The 21,257-nt window shown below is 38.0% G+C and overlaps 1 protein-coding gene across 1 annotated transcript in view; it reads right to left on the reverse strand.

Moving 5' to 3' along the window:
* Positions 1-21,257, reverse strand: part of LOC131908803 (aldehyde dehydrogenase 1A1) — a 46,738-nt gene that overhangs the window by 7,067 nt on the left and 18,414 nt on the right. The window contains exons 3-11 of the mRNA XM_059259829.1: positions 19,550-19,690; positions 17,503-17,632; positions 15,936-15,997; positions 14,240-14,368; positions 12,713-12,826; positions 8,388-8,490; positions 6,442-6,626; positions 2,800-2,964; positions 563-720 (exon numbers count right to left, since the gene is read on the reverse strand). Of these exons, the coding sequence (XP_059115812.1) occupies positions 563-720; positions 2,800-2,964; positions 6,442-6,626; positions 8,388-8,490; positions 12,713-12,826; positions 14,240-14,368; positions 15,936-15,997; positions 17,503-17,632; positions 19,550-19,690 (1,187 nt within the window). The remainder of the gene's footprint in view (positions 1-562; positions 721-2,799; positions 2,965-6,441; positions 6,627-8,387; positions 8,491-12,712; positions 12,827-14,239; positions 14,369-15,935; positions 15,998-17,502; positions 17,633-19,549; positions 19,691-21,257) is intronic.

Raw genomic sequence — 21,257 nt, forward strand, 5'->3', positions numbered from 1 at the left:
CTCATAATCCCAGTTTGAGCCTGAAACAGGAAGATGACAAGTTCAAGGCTAATCTGGATCAAAGAGTGAGTTCAAAAACAGAGTCACCAACTCAATAAGTTCAAGTCTAACATTTTGTATATATAATAAAGCTGGAGACGGGGCTGAGGGTTTGAATACTTGCCTTGACTGTGCAAAGCACAAGGTCCAGAATTCATTGTGGAAAATAATAATGACAACAGCAACAACAATATTAACTTTTGGCATACATAAGACACCAAAACATTGTCTAACATAATTAAACTTGAAAACAATTTTTTCTTTTATCTCCATTGTTCAAAATAGTGCCATATGCCTTGGAATTATCTAATAATTCTTACAATGTACAAAGTAACATCCATAAAATGTCTAAGACAGGTAACTTGGAAAAGTTGGATAAAGTTAATTTGCCCTAAAAAATAAGACAATTACTTTTCTAGTCAGTCAGATAATTTCAAATAAAAATTCAAGTCTAGAGGAGGTCAACTCAGCCTGCCCATGTGGCTGATATAGGAAGGGCCCCCCTTACTTCAGATGCACTTACCACACTACCCCAGCCTGCAGAGCAGAAGACATAGTTATGGCCTTATCCAGGTCTTTCGTGAAGACTCCTGCTGCTAGGCCATAGGTAGTATTGTTTGCTCTCTTGATCACATCATCTATAGATTTAAACTTCATGATTTGTTGCACTGGTCCAAATATCTACACAAGAATGGCACAAAAATAGGTTAACAGTATATTTTAAGTAGACTGCATATATTTCCCTAGAAGCCATTGTGCATTGGCTAAGATATTGTTTCTCATGTCAGACCTACAGGTAAGGATCAAAACAGATGACCATGACCAGTGAACATGGAAACATATTGTGATCATGTGTAACATTCTCTGTGTAGCAGACACCAATCATCATGGCAGCATTTATTCCTACATGCTGTGATAGAACTGCCCAGAATATAAGGACCAAACATCAAGTCACTAAGTGCATGATTTCCTTTTCAAACTTAAACCCTAAGTCTAGTTTTCTTCATTGTTCAAGTTACTGCACAAGACAGAAAGATCAAGAGTCCTTTGCTCTAAGAGTAACAAATAGACAATGATTGAGAACAATGTTTATGCTTTAAACACCAGTGTTCTTTGATTTAAGCATCTGCCATTCTACTCCATTTGCATCATTTTGTATTTATAAATATTGTGTAATATAGCACAGATTTTTTTTATTCATGTGTCACTCAATACTATACACCATTACCAAACAAAATGACTCATTACCTGAAGCCTAACTCCGGAATCACTCTGCACTAAGTAAAGCCTAAGGTCCCTGGCACTGACTATCATCACACTTGATTACTCCCGTATGAGCCAGTCTTTCATTTCTGCTGGAATCTAGTCAATAAAGCTTCCACACAACTCAGTCTGTATCTCACCCCACAGGTAAGAAGAAACAACTGGGTTTTCTCATAGATATAAACTCCTGTATTTGAAAGGATAGTAATCAAAATTAAATGAAAGAGAGGTTTCTTGGAATGTTAGTATACTTTCCTGGGAAATATGAGCATGGTTGGCAAAAACTCAGAGATGTCAAGTGGTTTTCTGGTTCTGAGTCTATTTGAGTGATATGGGACAGTTAATGGCAACTTCCTGAAGGCTGGGGCAGATGCTGGGGTTCTAAATTCTTTTATGACCCTGTAACTGTGAAGCAAAACAGTGTGAATACTGTACCCAGGAAACAAGTGAGTTTGCTAGGAGATGTAGCAACTTAACTGACACAGTATAGGCTCTGGGCTCCTATTTTGAAGCAGCAAATGAGCTGTTCTAGTGCACACATTATAGGGACATAATAAATGCTTCCATGAATAAATATGATTTTCTGCTTTATTGTTCTTGTATCCATGTTAATCAAGGTCTACAAGAACAACAGCTGTAACCAAAGAAGAATTGGCCAATAAGTGCATAAATTCAAAAGCAATTGAGGAGTGAATTGACACAAACTATCTAAGTGTGTTGGATGATCCACACACACGTGTTTTATTTCTGTTGTTTATACTTATTTCCTCTTCTTATTTGCTGACATTGGAGAGGTAAAGAAAATAACCTCTCAGTCTTCTGTCTTCTCAGGGACATGATTATAAATTCATTGCATAGGGAAATTGTGATTCTGTATAGTTGAATCACTATATCTTCTTATTGTAGTGTAGCACATAACACTTTCATTGTTTAAAGCAAATGCTCATATCTCTGCATATAGTAAAAGCCTTCATAATCAAGATGTATATTACTACTTCAGTTGCACACTAGTTCCTTTTAGTTATATGTGGCTTATCTGGTTACCATATTTATTGGACCTATGTAGGCTGTGCTCCCCAGAACTCAGCTCCACTTCTCTTACAAAGCCAGTCCACTATGCGAGGTTCATATTTTTAATGTTCTTTTTATAAGTGAGATCATTCAATGTATGTTGTTCAGTGCCCGGCATATGTAACACAACATGTGCACATTTACTCATATTTTTACAAATGACAGGGTCCTTTCCCTTTCCTTTAAGGCTGTGAATGGCACACCTATTAAAGCCACTATGGATTTTGTTCTGTGTTTGATACAAACTATTCGTAGGCCCATTGGATTCCTCACTGATTAATTAGTCATGATCAAAAATTACTTGAGTTTTATCATCAACTGTTTCAGGGGAATGCTATTCAAGTAGCTGAGAGCTTTAGGAGGACACAAAGGTTAAACACAAAAGAACATGGCAAGCCCAGAAACTGAACCACATGTGAGCATTACCTCCTCTTTGGCAATGCGCATCTCATCAGTAACATTGGAGAAGACTGTGGGCTGGACAAAGAAGCCTTTGTTCCCCCAGCGTCCACCACCACACTCCAGTTTGGCTCCTTCTTTCTTCCCACTCTCAATGAGCTCAAGTATTTTATCATGTTGTTCCTTGTCAATCTAATCAAAAGAAATCACAAGGAGAAGGAAAATAAATTAAATCAGTGTTTCTCAACCTGTGGGTCACAATCATCATACAACACATATTTCTGATGGTCTTAGGAAACGCTAGCTACAAATTTATTTTGATTGCTACTTCATAACTGCACTTTTACTGCTAAGCAGTGTCTCAGTTCCTCAGATCATCAGAAATATGCGTTTTCCAATGGTCACAACCCACAGGTTGCAAATTGCCGCATTAAATGATACCAACATCCAGGATACTCTCTTAAGTCTGTCAGTTTGGCAGAGGTTCAGCTCATTCTCCTCATCCTTGGGTGTGTCTTTCCTCTGAATTTCTTAGGATGGACAGCTTAAGGGTTTGTAAACTTAGTACATTTACTAAGCACAGCAACTGGCAAAGTAGAAATATGAAGCTTTTACATAGCTGTCATTATTCACCTTGGAAGAAGTTTGTTAATGATTTAGCACATATGCCTGGAAACTTGGTGCTTACTGAGATAAAGATAGGAAACGGAGGGCTTTGACTCAGGTCCAGTGGCTATGCTGGTTGAGAAGCAGATACTTTTGCCTGTAGGAGACCTTTATTCTCCAGAGATGGAATCTGCCTGTTCTTGGGTTATTCTACTGGTCTGGCTGCCCTTTTATATCATGTATTATCACAGGTTGGGGTCTTGCTCCATTCAATGCAGTAAGTTGCATCCCAGTTTCTAACAAGAAATGGTTACCAACTTCCTGCTCCATTAAATGGACCATGTCTAAGTATCATGATAGTTATCACTGAAGTATCATGTTTTAAATAATATTTTGCATAAGAAAGAATTAAAAAGAGATCAAATTTCTGGTTGGCAATATCAGAAGCTCTGAACACTCAACCCACTTGCTGAGACGTATCGGTTTCCTATTACTCTAGTTTTCACAGTAGGGGGAGTTGAATTATTGAGTAAATCTTATATTCACCATCATTGGTGCAAATAGCCTGCCTGAGGTATGACTGGGTTCACTTCAATGGAACAATTAGTGATCAAGGGACTAAAAAGAGGGGGTCAGGTTTGGGACTGGTTTATTTTCTGTCTTGAATTGACAACTGACAGTCTTTACATTGTTGGACTTTGCCAATCTTCTCAGTATTCAAAGGATCAGAAAAGCTTGTATGATGTGCTTTCCAACTGCACTTAACTCAGCCTCTACAGTTAGTTAGAGTAGATGCTAGCTACTATCAGTTACTAATTGAGAAAAGTTGACATAGTATTTGTCAACTTGTTGCTCCAAAACCTTTAGTATGCAATACTCAAAAGTAGTAAATGCTAGCTACTATCAGTCACTAATTGAGAAAAGTTGACATAGTATTTGTCAACTTGTTGCTCCAAAATCTTTAGTATTCAATACTCAAAAGAACATCCCTCAAAGATAATCTTAATTTGTAGTCTACTGTGGAATCCCAGGGGTTGGTTTAAAAGTCAAGACACTGACATTACTACATACTGGATAATTATAGCCAGGCTAAGTTGTTATGTAGATATGTCTAACTGAGATATTCTGGAGTCGGAGTACAGTCAGGGATTCTTTAATTCCATGAAAATCTCTGTTCTAGTCTCAGAATTTTATCAGTGTATGTCCTGAAAAATCACTATTTTCAGTTCTTTTTTTTTTTTGAAGATATATTTCCCAACTCACAGCGCTTCTCTGTCTTTGACCAAAGAATACTCCTAGGGAATCTGGTCCTTGAATATTTGCTTCAGAAAGAGGAAATGCTGAGGTATACCATACTAGATCATGGGACTAATAATAGTACTCAGTTATCAGAACAGTCTACGAATTGGTAAATGTCATGATGATGTTATAATGCTGGTAAAATATATGCATTGATAGTTTGACTGTGAGAATTTTCTGATTCCTTAAGTTTTATGAGTTGGAAAATCATATAAACCAAAAAGATACAAGTTCATCTCTGGAAACCATATATTCATACCTATATATTTAGAAAGAAAAGTTATCACAACAAAAATGCTAAGAATTACATCTTTTTTTTAACTATCAGATCAACTCAAATAGGGATTTGAGAATTAGCAATCATAAAAATCACCAATTACCTTTATATACTTATTGAAATCAATGATAAAAATTATATAATGAGCCCAAGACGATGCAGATAATTACTTCACTTACCAGTTATCTCAGGGCATTGCTTTTGTCCCATGTATTTCCTACATGGGTACTTTGACTAAGAAGAAATGCTAAGAGCTTCTTCCAAGTTATCTATATGATAAATTGTAAGACACCACTGACCATGTCCTCTTTGGGATTTATGGCTTTTTCAAGGTCTTCTCTCAACGGATAGCTAGTAGCAATGTCCCCTAAGTTTTCTCCTAATTAAATTTGGTTCATAGCTATTAAATAACTCAAGAACAAGGTTTTGTTCCAACTCAATAGTGAGAAACAGTGTAACATAGTTAATGTGAAAGAATAACAGCTCCAAGGTCAATGTCTAGTCCTTAGAGCACAGCTCTCAGGAACAGCTCTACTGGCTCTTGGGGACAGGAAGCTCATTGTTGTAAAGTTTTTCCTATGCACTGTTGGATGTTCAGCAGAGTCCCTTCCTCTGTTCACCAAGTGTCAATAGATTATGCTGGGGATGTCTTTCTGTATGCTGTGAATGTGTGTTGTTCTGATTTGGTTGATAAATAAAATGCTGATTGGCCAGTCAGGAAGTATAGCATAGGCAGGATAAGCAGAGAGGAGAATTCTGAGAACAGGAATGCTAAGCCAGGAGTTGCCAGCCAGACACAGCAAGAGGTGAAGGCAGAACTTCGAAAAGGTACTAAGCCATGTGGCTAAACATAAATAAGAATTATGGGTTAGTTTAAATGTAAGAGCTAGTCAGTGGTAGGCCTGAGCTAATGGCCGAGCAATTTTAATATAAGCCTCTGTGTGTTTACTTGGGTCCAAATAGCTGCAGGACTGGCAAGTGAAAGAGATTTGTCCTGACCATGGGCCAGGTGAGACACAGGAAAACTTCAGCTACAAGAGCCTCTTCACCTTGTTGTGACAACTTAATCTGTGTTCACGGAATGCCTGGGTTTTGATAACTACAGGGAGAAGCATGCCAGAAGCCCAGAAGCCAAGATCTTCATGAACACTTATGATATCATTACATTAGAGAAACTGAGGCCCCTGCAGAGGGTTCAGGAGTGCTTGACTGCTTATACTTGTGGAATGGTTGCTGAAGTAAAAGACTGGTTTTGAAGGAGAAATTAGAAATTGTTTCTAGACATATAAAAAATTTTACCAACACAAAATTAGAATAATTTCCTTACTATTGGGAATTAGCCTCTTTTTATTTGAGATCAGACTAATAATATCCACTAGGAAAGTGCATAGCTAAAAGGTAAAGTTAACTCTATCAAAATTATTTATCTAAGTGGTTCTTTATTCTTATATTGGAAATGCTTGTCTATTTTTAGGATTTATACTTGCCTGAGGGCCTTGATTTATTCCTGAGTTCAGAGGATTTCCAAGAACATATTTCTTAGCTCGCTCAACACTTCTCTTCACAAACTCATCATAAACTGACTCCTCAACAAAAATCCTGGATGCTGCTACACAACATTGGCCTTGATGGTAGAACACTCCATTGTGTGCAAACTCAACAGCAATGTCCACTGCAAAGGAAACATTCACATTAGAGAAAAAATATTTTCTAATGCATACACATGTGCACACACACACACACACACACACACAGACACACACACACACACACTAAAGAGATGGCTGAATGGTAATAAGCACTTGGAACTCTTCTAATGTACTGGAGTTGAGTTCCCAGTGTCCATGAGGGATGGGTCTCAGTCTCCTGTAGCTATTTCCTCAGGACCTCTGAAGCCTTCTTCTGGCCTTGGGAGGCACTCACACTCATCTGTACATGCCCCCCCCCATGATACAACATCTAAATCAAAATAAAATTTTAAAATCTATATTTTTCTCAGATGAAAAATGGTGCTATGGTAAAAAAGAAGAATCACCAGATAGACACAGATTCAACGTATTCTACCTCTTAGAAGCCAGGTGACAAAATAATCTTAGTGATCTTTTTATTTACAATGAAATAATAACAAAAAGAACATGGAAAGAGATTTTAGTACAGCGCAAACATAGACCTTACTAAGACTATAGATTCTATTTCAAGAACAAACAGCAATGCAAATAATTTTATAACTCTTTCTAAGGATTGAGCTATTTCTGATTACTTTCAGATTTAGATTCTTACTAGATACAAAAAAATGAAAACTGAACTACCTGTTGCCTTAAATAATTTCAAGACATTCATATACTTTGGTCAATGGGAAAATTTATCTTTCTGAAAATAACAATAAAAGCCTATTAGCATTCAGAACCATCACTCACCATATGGATTTTCCTCTAGCAAAACACTTGCAATCTGTCCATACATGCCTATAAATTCACTGTTTAGTTTATGTGATACAGTTTGCCTAGAGTTTTTACTAGAATACTGTTGGCTCTAACAAAAAAAAAGGGTGTGAGTGTGTTTGTGTGTGTGTGTGTGAATTTTTTAAATGAAAAATATTCTATTCAATATTATAGAAATGGGGTGTCAATCTGTGAGCCGATAGTAACTGCTTCAGTTATAGTAAGGAGAGTTTAGAGAGTGATAAACTAGGGACCTTGTGGTGTGTTGACTAGCAACCAGGAAGTAAGTTCTAAAATCTCCAGTGAGGATCACAACATTGACAATAGCAAATTTCATGCACTATTTGTGTTAATAATCTCATTGTAATTATGCAACTATTGAAGAAAAAGGAAAAGGAATGTTTGACCATGAATTTCAGTGAAATTACTCCTACATAAGAAGTAACCTGAGGATTTCATTTGTTAGTAAAACCAGAGTAGTTTGCAATTTTATGGGTACAGTCACATCCTAATGATAACATATTTCAATTTTACTAACATTAACTGGAAAAAAAGAAATTATTTAAACAGGTTTAATATCATTTATTCTTCTTATAAATGGTCCTGAGTGAAGGCAAAAAGTAATTATGAAATTTCTGACAGCTATACTTCTTTTGGCTCCAAATGTCTCAAGTATCTCATATCCTCAAGACAATTAAAGATACAAAGATATGGAATTATCAAAATCACATCACAGACCCTAGACACAGTCCATTTATACTGCCTCAGATTGACACTGGGAAGTAGCAAGCTATTCCAACCCGGGATAAAATCTTATCTTTGTTTAATTTGTCTAATATATGGAACAATTTGAAAGGTTTCCAGAGTCACCAAAGACTCTACTTAATTCCTTACACCTTGAGACAAAGTCACTTTTGAGACTCCAGGTGACTGTGACATTATCAGGCATCAGGAGGAAGAAGATGAGATGCTAACGGGGGACTTATACTCACAGTCAGCATCCGCAAACACAATGCAAGGGCTCTTTCCCCCAAGCTCTAGGGTGACCCTCTTCAGATTGCTTTTCCCTGCAGCTTCTTTGATTAATTTGCCAACCTGAAATCAAACATCACAGAGGAAGAAGATTAGTTTGTTCCCGTGTAGATAGGTTCATTTAATACTTTCCACTTATAGGACATTTGCACCACCATTTAATTTTATTTAGAAGAAACATGAAATGGTGTTGTTCAAGATCTGGCACCTTCAGGTGTAAAAGCCTCCGCCATCAAGTCTGCAAATGTGAGGCAAGTCAGAAAATGCTCGTGGACAGGAGAGTAGACACAGCAACTGTGGGAGCTGACTTCCACATGTGGGCTGGTAAGAGTTTACTTTTCATTTTCATCAGAACTTCTGCTCTGTATTTTATCAGAAAGATCCTGAAATACCTCTAGTATTGACTTCTCATCCCGCTGGTGACTTTTAGAGAGCTCAGTTCTTCCTTTCTTTGGGCTCATCTCTTAGCACAGATTCTCTTTGAGCTCTTCTCTGAGAACTCTAGATGGGAATGATTCTTTTTCCCTGGTCTCCCAAAGAAGCACATGAAAAGGCACCTGGAATACCCTAAATGGTATCATACATACCTGCAAAAAATTTCCCAACAGACTGCCATTTTCTACATCCCTGTGCGCTTATCACAGTATGCTAGTTGTTAATGGATCTCGGTACTCCTCCCCCCTTGCCTTCTTGGGTGCTGTGCTCTTTCTTGTTTCTCCTACACATGTCGCTCACTCTACACAGTAGACACAGAAGAAAAGATACTGGCCCTGAGCTCCGTGAGCTTCCTGCCCTTAGTTGGAATCCTGCCATTCTGGTTTCTTCCTTACCTAGTTCCTTCATCTACAAAAAGACATTGATTTTATTTTTATTTTACTTGCTGTTTTTGGATTCTTTCGATTGAAAGTTAATTTCTAAACAATAGTTTCTCCTTTACATCTCTAAATCCAGCTTTTACAATGACGTGTAGTTCATTATGTACACCACAACCACATTTTGCTGAAAAGATCTTTAACCTGGTATCTTGAGGTTCCCATTATATTCTGCTTCTTTAACTCCCTGTGTTCCTTGTACTATTCTACATGTTGAATTTTAATAGGACATTCCTATTGCAACCGAATGTAGAGACCATTTCTGTGCGGATACTGCATTTCAATTGTGCGTTACAGAAAAGATAATCATTCTACTAAGATTTTGATTTTATTAACAATTTTATAAGTCTAAATTTAATTCCTGAGCTTAGATGAATAGAAATAAACAAGAACCAGTCATGTCCTGGGGAAGCCCTACCTGAAATTTGCCTTCCCCAAATCTCTTTACGCTACTGTCTTCCTTCCTTTTTGTCCTTTACTTGATTTCTGACCCTGTGTCCCTGTATAGCTCAGTCTGGCTTCAAACTTGTGCTCCTCCTGATTTGCTTCCCAAGGGGTGGGGTGGTGTGTGCCACCATGCTGAGTCTCTGTGGCACAGTCTTTGTGACTATTTTCATTTAAGACATTTCCATTTTCTATATAACAAATTTTATCTTTTTGGAGTTCCCTAATCAGTTTAGTAGAAAAGTTCTGCTCGCATAGTTAACTTTTGTCTTGGTTTGTGGAGTAATACCAGAAGAAAATTTCTAAAGTTACATGTGGCAAAAGAATGAATAGAAAAGCTGGTTAAAAATATGAGGGAGGAATAAGGATTTTGTATATGTTGCACATTCAGGTAGACAATTTGAAGCTTGTTTGAATTTTCCCAGAAAACAAGCATGTAATTTTTATCTCATGATTTCATCCCTTTACTTCAAAAAAGTAAAATTTTGTTTCCTCAAAAAAGACAATGAGAAAGGCAAAAATCCAAACTGTTCATCTTCTTGTTGCATTCCGTGTAAAGCAGAGGTGACCAATGTTTGCGAAAATATGTCTTAAACAGTGTGGTTACAGTTTTTCTTAAAAGTGAAATATTTAAAATTCTTAATATCTAAATTATATTAAAGTTTTTGTTAGACTGTTTTATTATTGTGACCACAAGAGCAATCTATCATTTGCTTCTGGATTAAAAATGGTCCAGAACCTTTAGTATAAGTCAGGTAACAAGCCTCAAGAAAATTGAATAAACAAGCTTCCACAGAGCATTTGTGTTGGACTAATGCTATGTTTTCCCTCATCGTGGCTTCTAAAATCATGTTGTTACCATTTTGTTATTTAGAAGTAGTTGTACACCATTCTGTGGCTAACCCTGAACAAAAGAGTCTGTGAGACTACACAGACAAGAGGAAGAGATAAAGCCACAAGGACACACATGCTTGTGATTATGAATCTCGGACTGTGGGAACACAGAGGGAAACATTGTTTAATTCATGATTTTCTTAGAACTTCAGATAGGAGTAGCAAGACAGTGTGGGAACACTGGGGAGTTGGGTGAGAGGAGCAGATTCCCACAAACAAACCCAAACCTGGGAAAACGACAGTAGCCAGGACATTTTCTGAGTTCTCAGAGGGGTGCTAAATGTCTTAGTCTACAGGCTCTTGTTTTTTATTACGTAAAACTGAGAAAAGCAGATATTGCAGCCTGCTTTTCAAATAAAGTCAAATTTGGCAAAGATACCTAACATTTAGAGGTATAGTACTTAGAGAGTTAGATTGGGATTTGAGGCCAGATGCTGCCTGATCTCCTAATTTACATGTTTATTTTGGTGCATGACTCAGGATCAGTTGCAACAACTGAGCACTCATGCTACATCTGAGGTCAGGACCAGAAGCCTTCAATACAGATGGACTGGAGAAGTCAGCATAGGATTTGGACCCAGAAATGAACATGGGTTCCCCATGGTAGGGCGTGGGAAATCCCAAGATTCTATCTGCTTGGCTTTTCCTTCCCTGATAGGGTATCAACCTACATCATCACCATTAAAGACGCATGCTTTGGACATCCTCACATCTTTTTACCCCACAGGAAATCCTGAATACAGCATTTTTTTAAAAAGCCATATCTCAGTCACAGATTTTTCCCCATGTACTATTTCTCTATTGTCCGTGAAAAACAAAGAAAACATGTTCTAGAAGGCCACAAATAGGATAAAAATAGAATTTAATGTTTATCAATTCAACTCTCTGTGAAGTTTAATAAAATATTGAAGCAACTAACTATGATTATAAGAAAATCAAATTAATCTCAGCTCATTCTAAAGAATGTTCCTCTTGCTTCTCGGTCCTCAAGTAGTTAAAACAGAAACCATTCCTCAAAACCCCCAGCAAGTTCTGGCACCCATCTAGCTTCAGGTGAGTTTTCCTTTCCTTCATCTCCTGTAAATATCTGGTCACCTCCTCCATCCTATTTATTCTTGTAGGGTTGGCTGCTTTGTAAGGTATATTCTTGTTCACTTTTTACCCACACCAATGAGGCATGCAGCATCTTTTCTGTTGAATAACTAATAATGTGGTAGACGACCAAGTAGGATGACTCAAACATGACTTTGCTTAAAAGAGCATAATTTCTACACGTTTTGTTTATAATAGAAAGTCATGCAATATCCAGAAATATATCTTCTAAGCCTGTTTCTCGTCCTCTACCTGTAGCATCTTATAGTGTTTGGGGGCTGGTTCCTGGTTTTCAACTGTGTGCCAATCCATGGTGAAAACAAGCACACAGAACACAGGTTCTTCAGTAGAAACATTGAAGGAAATAAAATTTGTCTCCCTTTCAGGGTATGATGTGTAGACAGTCCCAAGTAAGATGATAAGGGTGAAATTCTACTATTTAATTTTCTTAATCTAGTGGTTGTACTTACATTCACTCATATAAATCACTGTGGTCGAATTAATATACATATATATATGTATGTATATATATATTTACCAGATACTTTACCATTCATCTGTCTGACAGGCTCACATACTATATTTTTCTTCCTTTCTTTCTTTTCTTTTCTTTTTTGTTTTTGTTTTTGTTTTTCGAGACAGGGTTTCTCTGTGTAGCTTTGCGCCTTTCCTGGAACTCACTCTGTAGCCCAGGCTGGCTGCGAACTCACAGAGATCCACCTGCCTCTGCCTCCCAAGTGCTGGATTAAAGGCATGTGCCACCACCGCCTGGCTCAGAGACTATATTTCTAAGAGATAGTAATAAACACATTGAAAACTTTCTTTTATCCTAAATTCATCCACTTGTGCTTGATAAATATATTTCAAGGATAGAATAACAAACCATTGAGGGCACTTTTGTTTTAAGAAGTGTTGGCTAAGAAACAGCTGCGGAGTGCCTGCTTTTTTTCCTTAGAGATGAGGCATTAGGAGATTGACACTACCTGTGTTGATCCTGTGAAGGCCACCTTATCAATGTCCATGTGAGAGGAGATGGCTGCCCCTGCGGTTGGCCCATAACCAGGGACAATGTTCACCACACCAGCTGGAAACCCTGCCTGCAAGTTAAGAGGCAAGCAGTCAACAGATGAAGAATTTAATTTGTAACACAGGTGAGTACATGACAGAAGCTGTTTCCTTATTTTAACCTTATGAATTTTTCTATCAAGAAAATTTCACTTAAATATTTGGCTTTTTTTTGAGACAGGGTTTCTCCATATAGTTTTGGTGCCTGTCCTGGATCTCGCTTTGTAGACCAGGCTGGCCTCAAACTCACAGAGAACCACCTGGCTCTGCCTCCCAAGTGCTGGGATTAAAGGCGAGTGCCACCACTGCCCGGCTAAATATTTGTTCTTTATTATTACTGTTTCTTTTCTTTTTCCATATGAAAATGTACTCAAAGGTGATATTATTGAGAAACATTTTCTCCTAAATCCAAATATTTCATTAATGATTTGTAGCTCCAATGATTAGCTCTACCAAATGTCAGAAGGGAGAACTCATTGAGAAAGGATCCAGAAAAGTATGATAAAGTGTATATATAGAAAGAAGGCATTCAGTATCATCAGCAAAGATAAGAGTGGTCACATTTTCAGTTTTTCACTGTTGACTTCCCAGGCAGAGCAGCTAATTTACAAACCCCTAGAGATATCTTTTAATCAGTCAGACATCACATAAGCAAAGCCTCTCTCCTCAGGATGATAGTGCAGAGTGATTCCTACCCTACTGAAAACAACAAAGACAGAGTCACTAATTTGATGGACATATTAAAATTTCAAGATATTTGCATCAAAATGCCTCATTTTGACAAAATGTTGTCCATTTTAATTTAAAATGAAAAATATCTTGAAGACATTGTTTCAGATTTCAAAATTCTAGGTTGCCCTTTTAGAGTTTTTGGTAGGATATTAAGGCCTAAAACCAGTAAATTGTTTTTAAAGGGTGAAATCACACATTTTGGTTAATTAAATATAAGTGTCATGTATTCTTTGCACTTTGAACAGGAAAGAAAATGAAAATGAAGCTCTGATAGACAAGTGACTATGAACAGCTATACGTATTCTTTGCATAATATGGCCCAATATTACAGCAAGTGTATTGGCACAGTGGCCTCTTCAGCCATATTCAAATTAAAATAACTGTAGGAATTCACAGAAGCAAGCAGGCCTGTTATAAGTGCAGACGTGGCAGCAAATATTTCAGCAAGTGAAAGAATGTTGTATTTCCTCAGGAATTATGTTCATGAGACTTGAACAACAGAGGTAACGAGTTACAAGGTGACTCGCTATAAGCCTCATTATTTAGGTGGAGACATGATTGTGCTGGCTGACAGAAGTCCCAGCCTGTAGTCCTGCTGCTTTCATCTGCATGACTGGGCAGGAGCCATGTGTGAACAATGAAGCTCACAGTAGTGTGAATGAGGCCTGTAAGGTAAACAAGGGACCCTGCGTGTTTAGACTCTGGAGACTCACCTCTTTTATTAAAGACGCCATGTGAAGAGCAGTGAGAGGAGTTTGCTCTGCTGGCTTGACAATCACGGTGTTCCCACAGCTAAGGGCAGGGCCTATCTTCCAAATGAGCATGACCAATGGGAAATTCCACTAGAGAGCAAAATTGAACAATGGACTCTTTACATTGTTTCAAACCACAGTTTCTAAAACAACCTGCCCTGATAGACGTGGAATAAAAACCCCTAAGTTCTGTGTAAGTATCTGGCACATCTCACTTACGTTTATTGCTAAAAGCAACTAGTAAATGATAAATGTTCTGAACTAACCATATAGAAAACACTCCCAAATTTATAGTCAAGTCCTGTTATTTTGAATTCTTATTCTACAAGGAAGACATTATTTTACGTTCTTCTATATAATTAAGCATGTCAAAGGTTACAGATGGTTTAAAAGACATGACATTCTCTCCCTATATATCCCTTGAGCACATTTAATAGAATTTACCCAATTATAATATCTTTTAGTATATATAGTGCCTAGGAGACTTTGTTTTTACTTTTTGGATCCTAGAAACTAAAACCAGGCCATGGGCATATTGAATGTGTTTTCCACAACACAGAGCTGTGCTTAGCCCAAGATAAACAATATTGTTAAAGGCAAAGGAAGTTCACATCCAGTGGGTGAATTCTTGAGTTTGGATCTCAGCAAACCCATGGGCCATGTCTCTATGTAATGCATTTACCACCTGTGAGTCCTGAAAACAGTCCTCTCTATTTTAGATGATGTCTTCAGGATTAATTGAGAAATCCAAGGCTGTGGCAAAGCACACACTTGTCTAGAATGTGTGAGGCCCAGGGTTAGATCCCCAGAACAAGAGAACAGAACAGGAGAAGCTAATGCTTAAATTAGCCAAAAGTCCTAGCTGCTAGAGTGATGTAGCTGTGTCTGAGTGTTTTTTAAAGCCTTTGAAGTACTAAACAGTTCTATGAAATACATTGATATGTTCAATCACACTAAACAGGAGTCACTGTCATTCTGAAAACTTTGGAACATTTCACTGTTTTTGACTTTCTTCTTAAACTATGTCAGCTGTGTCTGACCAGTGCCCTGTGTTAATCTTGGAGGAAATCTGGTTACATCCAGAACATGATTTTTTTCGGCAGAAGAATTTTGAGTACCCAAACTTGCTATTTAAAGGTACAATGCAGGCCACACACTCTTCCAGTTGTCATGGAGATTATTACTTCCATTTAAATCAAAAGATATTTTCCACTATTTGAACAGTCTTGCTGTAGTTACTGTCTACTGTGGGAAGTCTCAAGGAGGAGACAGAAGTGCTGGGAGTACTGGGCCATGCTGTGTCCCACTGAAATGCCCTAGCACAGATGAACCATGACAAACCTTTGTCATATACTTACAAAGCAGAGCTCATGAAACCAGAACATAGCACAATTTTCAAAACAACCCATGCAATAAACACTTAGGGCTTTTTAGGCAACATTAAAACACTCTCAAAGGGTACAGCAGTATATTGAGGGGTTTCTGGACCAGCTAGCTCATATCCAAGAAGCTCAGTTACAGGAATAATATGTGCTTCAGGCAGACATGCTTACTGAATTTACTTCACACATAACCACCACATAAGCTTCACTCGTGTGGTAATGGGCTTCAGATCAAATAGAATTTCCCCCATTGGGAATCATGAAGGAGAACTTACAGGGATGATTTGGCCACACACCCCAATAGGTTCACGTCTTGTATAAGTGAAAATATCTCCATCTGAAAAACATAACAGACACACCATTCATTAAAGGCAAATGTGGGATACACCCATGGCAGGATGATGTGAGAATGATATGAGAGGATCCCCACAGTGAATAGCAAAAGGGAAACAAAATAACCTCTCTACAAGGTTAATAACATAAACAATGGAGCCCTCAAACAGCAATTTGAGTCTAAAGACTGAGATACATGAAAATAAGTGACAAGATAGGGGAAGATTTAACAGGCAGTTAACTCTATTCCTCGTATTCCAAGATGGCTGCCTTCTACGTCACCGTTGTACACAGAGGGATGCTGAAAGGAGCTGGGAGGGGAGGACCTCTCTGGGTAAAGGCAGAGACACGTGCAAATGTTTCCAGCATCTCAAATCTCCCAGGAGCACCAAATTTTAAATGGTAAATGATTTAAAATAGTAAAGTATCTCCACAAAGTAAGCAGTTTTTCTACGGACTTGGAATAGTTGGTTTTCCTTTCACCTATCAAACATAAATGCAATGTTTTTCAGTCAAGGAAAAACAAGTGTTTGAAGTGAAATGTGGTTCTCTTCCGTCTGGGTTTGGCCTACTCCTGTGCCTTACTTTGATGTGGTTACCCTGAGAATTTTGTTGTTCTGTGTTTTATTCTGGCTTCCTTCACAGGAGCCTACTGCTACCACCACAGTATGTTTCCTGTCAAGACCTATGGGTACTTTAAGAAGCTTCTATGTTTCCTAAGAGTGGAGTAGGAGCCACAAAAGAGGCCCATTCGTGGTATCTCTGTTGTCTCCTTCTTATCTTCTTCCTTCTTGATGACCACCTCTCAAACTGACTCCTCCAGCTGGAAGTGCATATTAGGGTCAGAACTGGAAGTAGACTAAGTTCTTGATGTCATTCCAGTTATGGTCATAAATCTCACCCTCTATTTTATTACCAAATTGATTCTTTTTCCACTTCAAATATTTTTCATGTGTCTGTTCTGCTATAGGTACCCTGAGTAACACTTGCACAAACACTTCAATGCAAACCTTTGAACTCAGCTAGTAAATATGTTCTCATCTTGTTTTGTGTTTTGAAACATGTTAATATAAATTAGTTTGTTTAAATACACTGAGCTTAAAAGGGCACTGATAAGCATACCTGCCTCTTTCTGGACGGAATTTCTTAAACAATTACATTATAGGAAGAATATCAATGTTGTTATGGAAATGAAGCACAAATAAGTAATTTCAGTAGCCAGCTTTGCAAAGTTTGGGCATTTAGACACCTCACTTGAATTTTTAATTAATTCTATGATAAGGTTCTTACTTTAATGCTATCTATACTATAGTTTTATTTTCCTCATGATAACAAGAAGAAATGTTAACACAATAGTATTTTCTTCTTCAGAAATGTGGTTTTTCAAAGTCAAGGGGAAAATAATTTTGCTTTATTGGTTGACGTCTTTATCAGAGTTTGAAAGCATCATCTCTGTAATGGTAGCCTTGCCTCTCTCACCATCCCTGCTATTTTTCTAGGTATACTTACCACTTGGTATTGTTTGGCCATGGATCTTGTCTGCCCAGCCTGCACAATACTTTAGTGCCTTTATGCAGCCTCCTAGATCCGACAAGTATGCATGGGCGAAGACTTTCCCACCATTCATGGCTTCCATTGTCTAAAAAAACCAACACAAACCACAGGCTACAGTCTCAGCAAAAACATTAGTTTAGGAACATTGCTCGATAGAGCTGGAGAGATGGCTCAGTGGTTAAGATTGTGGACTGCTGTTCCAGAAGACCTAGTTCCATCCCAGCACCCACATAAGAGCTCACAATCATCCACAATCTTAGTTACTTGAGGTATTATGTCTCCTTCTACCCTCTGAGAGCAGCAGTCACACATATAGTACACAGATACACATGAGGGCCAAACACCCATACACATGAATTAAGTTAAAATAAAAATCAATGACCATATACTCATGTATGAATGAGCAGCATAATTGGACTCTGAAGTTTACTAATAAGAGTAAAAAGAAGATGTAAAAAGTAGGCAGTAGGTAGCATGGGGGTACGAGGAGGAATTTGTAGGAAGTAGTTGTGGATGGATATGATCAATATCCATTTTATAAATGTATGGAATGTTATAAGAATAAACAATAAATTAAAAGTATATAGTCAACATTTTTAGTAGTTATGTAAGAGAGCTTGGTAATTATACGTCGACTAAACTGGTTTTAAAACAAAGTGCAATAATTTGTTTATGGTCGCACAGCAAGGTCCTGGTAGGAAGGATAATGAGATTCTGATTGTCTGACCCTGTGTTCTTTCTGTCACATTCTGAATTCCTTCCAACTATACACTAGGCACAGTTTCACAGGTGCACAGCTGTGACGATGATTTGTAGCCTCCTTGTCATATGAGAGTTCTAACAGGATCTCACTTGCCAGCCAATGGTAGAGACAATCTGGTGTTTGCAACCATTCTTGATGCCTGAGTTATCATTGTCATATTCTTCGCAGATAGAAAGCCTGTTCATCCACACTTAACACTTGCATCTTTCACCGTGGATTTATGGATTTTCCTTAGCAGTTTTCAGTGACTGTTGTTTAGGCAACACGGTCATAACTATTTGGATCGTCAGAATATAAAGTTCCAGGCTTTCTGGGATTGCAATGTTTTCTCTTCTTTCTCTTTTCATTCAGACTATAAAGGTCTCCTTGGATCCCTACACTCTATATGTTGATCATCCAATAGCTAAAGCTCTTCCTCCTCTGATTTATATTTTCCACTCCCCAAGAATCTACACCCACCTATTTTATGTGTCTGTTCTTCATCCTCTGCAACGTTTCAAGCCAGCAGAGGCAGTTAACACTTTTCACACCACAAACAAATGAGAGAAGGCAAGTTTTGGAAAACTTCTTTCTTTTTTGTAGAATATTGAGATGGGGTGGTTTTGGAAAACCGCTTTCTTTCTATAGAATATTGAGAGGGTGTGGTTTTGCAACAGCAACTATTGACTGCATGTTTTTCATATTTTGAAAAAATTCAGCATCTTTGAGGCAATGGTGATTTTTTTTACCAAAAAAAATTGCTAATGCTTCTAGTAAAATGAAGATAATCAAACGTAGTCTGAAATCTAACTGGGAACCACGTCATTTTCAGTTGGATTTACTAAAATGCATAACTCAGAAGACAAGTACATGTTCTCCCATTCATATTCTATGCTGACATATCTAGCCACAGAAATGAAAAAGCATAGGAACCCCAAAATGATTCTACTCAATATTAAACCTGGTTTATATTTTGTTAATTCTTTTAGACCCATGAAAATGAAAATCACTTCTCTTTGTTATGACATTGTCAACAGATATATGACAGGAGAAGGAGGCATTGTAAAAAAAAAAAAATTGGGGGTGGATATAAATAAAATTTGTTTTAGAGCAATATTTTTGCACTTTTAAGAAATTCTAAAGAAAAGGCAGGATGTTTGTCCATGTGCTCTCTTAAGTTAATCAACTAGCTAGTTTGAGCAGTGAGTGCTCTTGGGAACTCTCCTGTGTATCTTGTTGTTGGCATTGGTTAATACTCACAGCCAGCAGCAGGCGATCTCTTTCTATTAAGTCAGCCAGCTTGTTCAGCAGTCGCCCCCTCTCTGAAGCATCCATGGTGCGCCATGGGGAGCCAATCTGAAAAGCCTGTCTTGCAGCCTTCACGGCCTTGTCAACATCTGCCTGGAAATCACACAGCATTCAATTCAGGATGGTCAAAACACTAGATGAGCAAAAACAACATCGCACCCTTATAAACTAGGACACAGTCCTCACAAACAGAAGCTAGGCCTATGTTAGCCCAAAGTCCAGAACATTCCACTCACAGCACCACAGTATGCTGAAATGGTTTCTCTTGAGTAACTGAGTAATATTTATAATAAACTCCAATAGTCTATCAAATAGTTAAACTCCTAGAATAGAGAGACTGTGTTTTAATAGTTGTTACTTTACCCTATTGTAATAGGACACTGAATGTTTATTTTGTTTGAAATAATGTTCTAGTTAGTTTATACACATTAGCTCATTTGATTTAGAAGTAAAGGAAACTATCTTCATTACCAAATTATGAGTTAAAGTACCAAATTTTGGTACATTCACATCATATCTTATTGAAAATGAGGGCTTATAGTATACATAGTGCATTGGTCTGCATGTGAAATGTTGATTTTGGCTCAAATGTTTTAACAGTTGCCACTCACGGGTTAGCACTGTTTTGAGAGGTTGTGAGACCTTAATAGACACAGGAAGTGAGGGGCAGGTGTGGAGCCACAAGGCATGGCACATGGGTTATAACCGGGATCCAGTGGCATCTTGAGATCTCTTTCTGTTTTCTGGTCCAGTAAGACACATGGGGTCCTGGTATCCCGCCCTTGCCACTGTGTTCTCTTCCTTTCCATCACCATCATGAAGGACTGTGTCCTTTCCAACTGTGAGCCCACAAATCCTCCTTCCTGAAAGTTGCTTCTGTCAGCTATTTTGTAAGGCAGATAAGAAAAGAAACTAGCACTCAGATCCTTCCTTCTGTGACTAGCCCACTCTTCTCACACTAAAGGAATGTACACATGTTTACAGTAACAGAGAAGTTATTCTTTACTCTTTTATTGGAACTCTGTGAGAGTGGACAGGCTAAAGCATCTCCAGAGGCCATCTGTTAGTTGAGAGCTTGAGCTGAGCCTGAAATACTCTTCCCTCATCAGCAAAGGAATAAAATGTGATGCACAACAAGACATCCACAGCCAGCCAGGCTCTCAGTACAACCCACCCAGGCACTTTAGGTTATTCAACAATTCACCATAAGGTCTTTCCCTTTGCTTCATTTTCTCTGTCAGTAAAATAAGGGATACATTTGTTCCATACTATTATTTGAGATGAAAGGAGCTACTTTGTATAAATGTATGAGAACTTTATTTCAAATAGAATACTAGGTGTGGAATTAACATAGAATAAAGCAACAACTACTAAAATACAGCATGGCCCTGAGAGATGGCTCACTTGAGTACAGGCCCTTACTGCCATGCCCTACATCCTTAGTTCCAGCTCTAACACTCCCGTGGTAGAAAGAGAAAACCATCTCTTTCATTGGAGGACAAGTTGTCCTCCAATGTCCACATGGGTGCCATGATGTCTGTGCATGTGTGTGTGTGTGTGTGTGTGTGTGTGTGTGTGTGTGTGTGTTTGCACACACATAGTAAATAAATATTTTTTGTTTTGTTTTGTTTTTTTGAGACAGGGTTTCTCTGGGTAGCCC

This window comes from Peromyscus eremicus, chromosome 1 (assembly GCF_949786415.1).
Source record: "Peromyscus eremicus chromosome 1, PerEre_H2_v1, whole genome shotgun sequence".
Taxonomy (NCBI): Eukaryota; Metazoa; Chordata; class Mammalia; order Rodentia; family Cricetidae; genus Peromyscus; species Peromyscus eremicus.